Source organism: Eucalyptus grandis, chromosome 5 (genome assembly GCF_016545825.1).
Source record: "Eucalyptus grandis isolate ANBG69807.140 chromosome 5, ASM1654582v1, whole genome shotgun sequence".
NCBI classification, from domain to species: Eukaryota; Viridiplantae; Streptophyta; class Magnoliopsida; order Myrtales; family Myrtaceae; genus Eucalyptus; species Eucalyptus grandis.
Genome location: NC_052616.1, coordinates 31,669,405 through 31,674,338, shown reverse-complemented (window position 1 = coordinate 31,674,338; position 4,934 = coordinate 31,669,405). Strand labels below are relative to the sequence as shown.

Here is a 4,934-nt window from a genome sequence, read left to right as displayed (position 1 = left end):
TAAAAGGAGAGTTAGATTTTGAAGAGCAAAGAGTCAAAATCTTCAAAAACATGGTGAGTTCTTAGTCCCGTGACTTCGTCAACAAACACTGGAGTTTCAGTGGAGCATCCTATATGTTTTTTCTACCAAAAACGTATGTACCCTTATTCCTTCGAAGCAAGTCTCATCAGGCATGATAGTCCTCCGATCCTCCCCATTAAAAAATTTCTATGCTTCTGGATGACCTCGAGAGAATGTGCAGGTGTGGTGATTCGAACCCAGACCTTGAACGAGGAGGAGGAGGAACATGCTTAGGATGATTCATAACCATTGCCGAGTCTTTGTCAGGTCTTTTGGGTTTGTGTCTTGGGTTGATTTTTATCCATTGTGGGGACCAAACCTTCGATTGATTTATTTATATTTAGTGCCGGGCTTTATGGGGTATCTTGGGTTCCACCCGATATTTTCGTTGGTAGGGCAAGCCAGGAACAGTCATCCTCGTTTCTTCTGGAAAAAAGAAGCCAATTGGATCGCCTTTGCTGACGAAGGAACGTGGAAATTGGACTATCGGCATCCGGGAGGGCTGCTGCAAATTCGGTTCTTAATCAATTTCTTTACCTCGGCCTCCAGAAGTTGCTTATTATCGTACTCCTCTTGAGTTGAAAGAAAGTCCATGGCCGGCTTTGAATTACTCTTACTGTACTTGCGTTCTTTCCAAGTTCAAGCAAAAAAGATTATCGATGTACCAAGAAATATTTCCTTCGCTTTCTGGATTTCATGCCTGATCCTCTTCATCCCAGGCACTCCTGTCGGTGCACAGACATATCTTCAAGAAAAGTGCGCAGATAGGGGCGACTATGCTACTCCTAGCAAGTTTCAGGACAACCTCAGCAGCCTCCTCTCCAAGGGCGACTCCGCTGATTACAGCAAAGGACCCATTCACGGCTTTCACAACACAACGGAAGGTGAAGATCCGGACAAAGTCTATGGTCTCTTCCTCTGCAGGTAAATCACATGCGAAAGATGCGAAAAAATTCAACTTTTGAGTAATACCTTACCAAATCAATGATTATAATCTTTGGAATCAACTCACCTGGAACTAGGATTTATAATGGACCTGATATATTGGTCTTAATTGAAACCTCTACAAAATACGGTGATCCAATGCCAACTGAAAAATTACTATCCAGATTTAAGTGACTACTCATGCAACTTTACTATTTCTCTTTAGAGGGGATGTTGCTGCCAATCTCTGTCAGTCTTGCATCCTTTCAGCTAGCAGGATGATCATAGAAAGATGTCCAGGACAGAAAGAGGCAATCATATGGTACGACGAGTGTCTCTTGCGCTACTCTTACAGATTGTTCTTCTCTATCATGGAGACAACGCCGTTTCTTTTCATTGTCGACCCTGCGGACGATTCAGTTACCTTCAACAGGACTATGGAGCAAACTTTTGATAATGAGAAGGACTTTGTGGCAGAAGTGACGGATTTGTCGAGGAATGTGACGGACTTGGTGATCTTGTCAGAAAGCTTATACGCAACCTTAAACGTTAGAGTCTCAAGTTCAGTGACCCTGCACGGGCTTGCACAGTGCACCCCCGATATATCAAAATCAGCTTGTAAGAGTTGCTTGCTTTCTGCTATCGAAAAGTTTCCAACTGTTCTTAATTATCAAAGGGGAGGTGCCAGAGTTCTTCAGCCAAGTTGTAATGTACGGTACGAACTGTATCATTTTGATGGGGAAACTAGAGGGAAAACCAGCACTGGTTCCAGCATTAAAGGTATGAGTTATATAATATTCAAAATGTGCACTCAGTTTGTCATGGTAAGCGTATAATGGTATCATTCCATTGCTTCTAATTCTCAATATGAGCTGTTTTATGTATCATATTGCACTTGACTTGCTTTTACGATCTAAACTATGATCATATTCTCTTGATTTCAACGAGTTCTTGGTACTATTTACACTTAGTAAGGAAAAAAAAAAAGTCTGCAAATTTGTGGTATGTTTAGATGCAAGGAATTTCTCTTTCTTGACAGGGGATCCATGGATTGCAATAGTTAGCTCAGTAGTTGGAGCAGCGTTACTAATAATCATTGTGGGTTCATGTCTTTTTTTAAAGAGGACAAAGAGATTGAAGAAAGGTATAAGTGAATTCATCTTGCTTGCCACTGGAATGACCATCCTCTAACCTTTACCTGACGAGAGTACACTCTTGGACTCTCAGAGAAGGAAAACAACCAAGAGGTTCAGTTACTTTATCTACGACAAGAAATTGGAGAAGAGTTTTCAAAGGAAAACTCTCGTGGACTGGCGGGTTCTCAAGAATTATCTCTGATGCGATTAGACATCATACGCGCAGCCACAGGAAACTTCTCCAATGAATGTAAACTTGGGGAAGGGGGGTTTGGCCCTGTGTACAGGGTAAGCATCTCAGTGACTCAACACGTATTTATGGGGAAATTGGGAAAATCTTCTAATGCTAGCAAACTGGCAGATTCATTATCAATGGCATGAACTTAATCGAATTTGGTTATCATTAGTAATTCTCAGATAGGGATCTCACTACTGACTTTACGCTGTTTCAGGGCACATTGGTAGATGGAAAAGAAATTGCAGTTAAGAGGCTTTCAAGAACCTCAGGCCAAGGACTCATCGAGTTGAAGAACGAAGTCATCTTGATTGCCAGACTACAACACAGGAACCTCGTCCGATTATTGGGATGCTGCTTGGAAGAAGAAGAAAAACTCTTGATATATGAATACTTGCCCAACAAAAGCCTGGATGCCTTGCTTTTGGTTTGAGCTTTAGCAGATGCAATGAATTTTAAGCTAGTTAATTTTAGTTTTTAAAGTTGAGTTTCCATCTGAGTCTCTCATTTTGACAGATTCGAATATAGGGCAATATCTAGATTGGAAGCTACGCATGAACATCGCCTGTGGAGTAGCTCGGGGACTTCTCTATCTGCATGAGGATTCTTGCCTGAAAATTATCCACAGGGATCTGAAAGCTAGCAATATTTTGCTAGATGGTGAGATGAATCCAAAGATATCCGATTTTGGAATGGCAAGGATCTTCAGTGCAAATCAAGACAAGGCAAACACAAACAGGGTTGTTGGAACCTAGTAAGTGCCTCAATATATTTCTACGTCCTTTACATGTTTGACTGATTCACTAGGCCAACAAAGGACTCTGATAATCTGCTCAACAACACCGGATAGAGCACATTCATATTTCAGAAGTTCCATCTTGAAATTTGCTTTTCTCTGCTTCTTACTTCCAACTAATTGCTCTTCATTACATATAGTGGATACATGGCACCGGAGTATGCGATGCAAGGACTTTTTCTGTAAAATCAGACGTCTTCAGTTTTGGAGTTCTCTTGCTAGAGATAGTAGCGGGCGCAAGAATAATGGTTTTCATCTCCAAGAAGAGGGTGAAAGCCTTCTCACATTTGTATGTTCCTAATCACCATTTGAATTTAATATGAAATCGAAGATTTTCGTGCAGCTATCCTCGTTAATTTTCCTTGCTAAATAACAGGCATGGAAGTTGTGGTCCGAAGGTCAAGCGTTGGAACTTATCGATCCGTTAATCAATGAGTCATGTGATGAAGTTGAAGTGCTGAAATGCATGCACGTCGGTCTATTGTGCGTTCAAGAAGACCCAGCAGATCGACCGGCTATGTCACTCGTGGTTCATATTTTAGGAGGCGATACTATCACACTAAGCCAACCATCGCAGCCTGCATTCTCAGTTGGGAGAAATGTGAAAAAACTTGATCGTTTCGGGCACACTCAAGAAGCCTCAAGTGTTAATGGAGTAACCATTTCGGTTGTTGCGGCTAGGTGACCAAGTATTATACAATGGAAACGCTGCTAGTGATAATTATGATATTTTATCTTTTAGGACTGTGTATATATCTTTATTGTAATATATTTATATAATGTTATTTTCTATATTTATCATGTAAAACTAGCTTATGTTCCCTTCTCTATATACAAAATATACAGAAACTTAAAAATCCTCTCTTTCGCATATTTCTTATCATAGCGTTAGAGTTAGACGATTTTGAGCAAATTTTGAGTGCTCAAGTGCAACACACCCAAGTGCACAACCGGAGCACACCTTCACATCCCGTGTTACCCCTTTCTCAATGTCATTTCTAAACATTTTCGTCATGTACATAAACATCAGCCTATCGCTGCATAACCTATATACGTCAATCGGTTCTCTCTTCATCACATAAAATCACCTCGTCAGATCTTTTCTCCCAACTCCATTTGACTTCCTCTTTTCACCTTGAGTTTGAGAGTTTGTTTAAGATAATTAAGATTTTACCTTGATCCTTCATTTTTAATGATTGTGAATATATATTTCCCTTAATAGACATATGCCTACTCAAGAAGTCATGGTCTTTTTAGATTTCATGTGTGGTGATTTTTGGATCAGCATGCGTTGCAACGGTTCTTGGGAAGTCATGGACTTTATGGACTTTTACTGATGATGTTTGGCCTAAAATTTCCAACTTATGGTATGGATAAAGTCATGGAGCAATTTTCCAGCTTGTTCCTTTTTTGACTAACAAGTCTTCAACTGATAATGCCATGAAAGAATGGTTTTTCTTTTGATGCAGTTCAAGAAACGGCAAATAGAAAAGGAAAATCTGGCCAAACTTTAAGGAGGTGAAGTGTGAAAAGTTAGAAAGTGCTCATACACGAATACAACATAAAGCTTCTTTTTTTTGCGTCACACTCTTCATCCATAACCTCTCCCTATCAAGTGCTTTGAAGGCATTCCGTAATATTTGGGTTTGTTGACTTGGTCAAATGAAGTGGCTAATTAAAAAAAGAAAAGATAAAAGAAGACAACTTTACTTAAACCGGAGAAACACGACAGAGAGAAAAAGGGCAAGAAGAAAAAGAGAGGGTGATCGCCAACAAAGAGGAA

The 4,934-nt window shown here is 40.1% G+C and overlaps 1 protein-coding gene across 1 annotated transcript; it reads left to right on the top strand.

Moving 5' to 3' along the window:
• Nucleotides 1-309: 309 nt before the first annotated feature.
• LOC104444861 (cysteine-rich receptor-like protein kinase 8) lies at nucleotides 310-3,352 on the top strand (the record flags this gene model as incomplete). Its single annotated transcript, XM_039313603.1, has 9 exons — nucleotides 310-327; nucleotides 456-576; nucleotides 780-984; nucleotides 1,211-1,764; nucleotides 2,024-2,128; nucleotides 2,212-2,408; nucleotides 2,573-2,782; nucleotides 2,872-3,109; nucleotides 3,292-3,352. Coding segments are annotated over 8 exons (1,422 nt in total), but the record flags the coding sequence as incomplete, so codon positions are not given.
• Nucleotides 3,353-4,934: the final 1,582 nt, after the last annotated feature.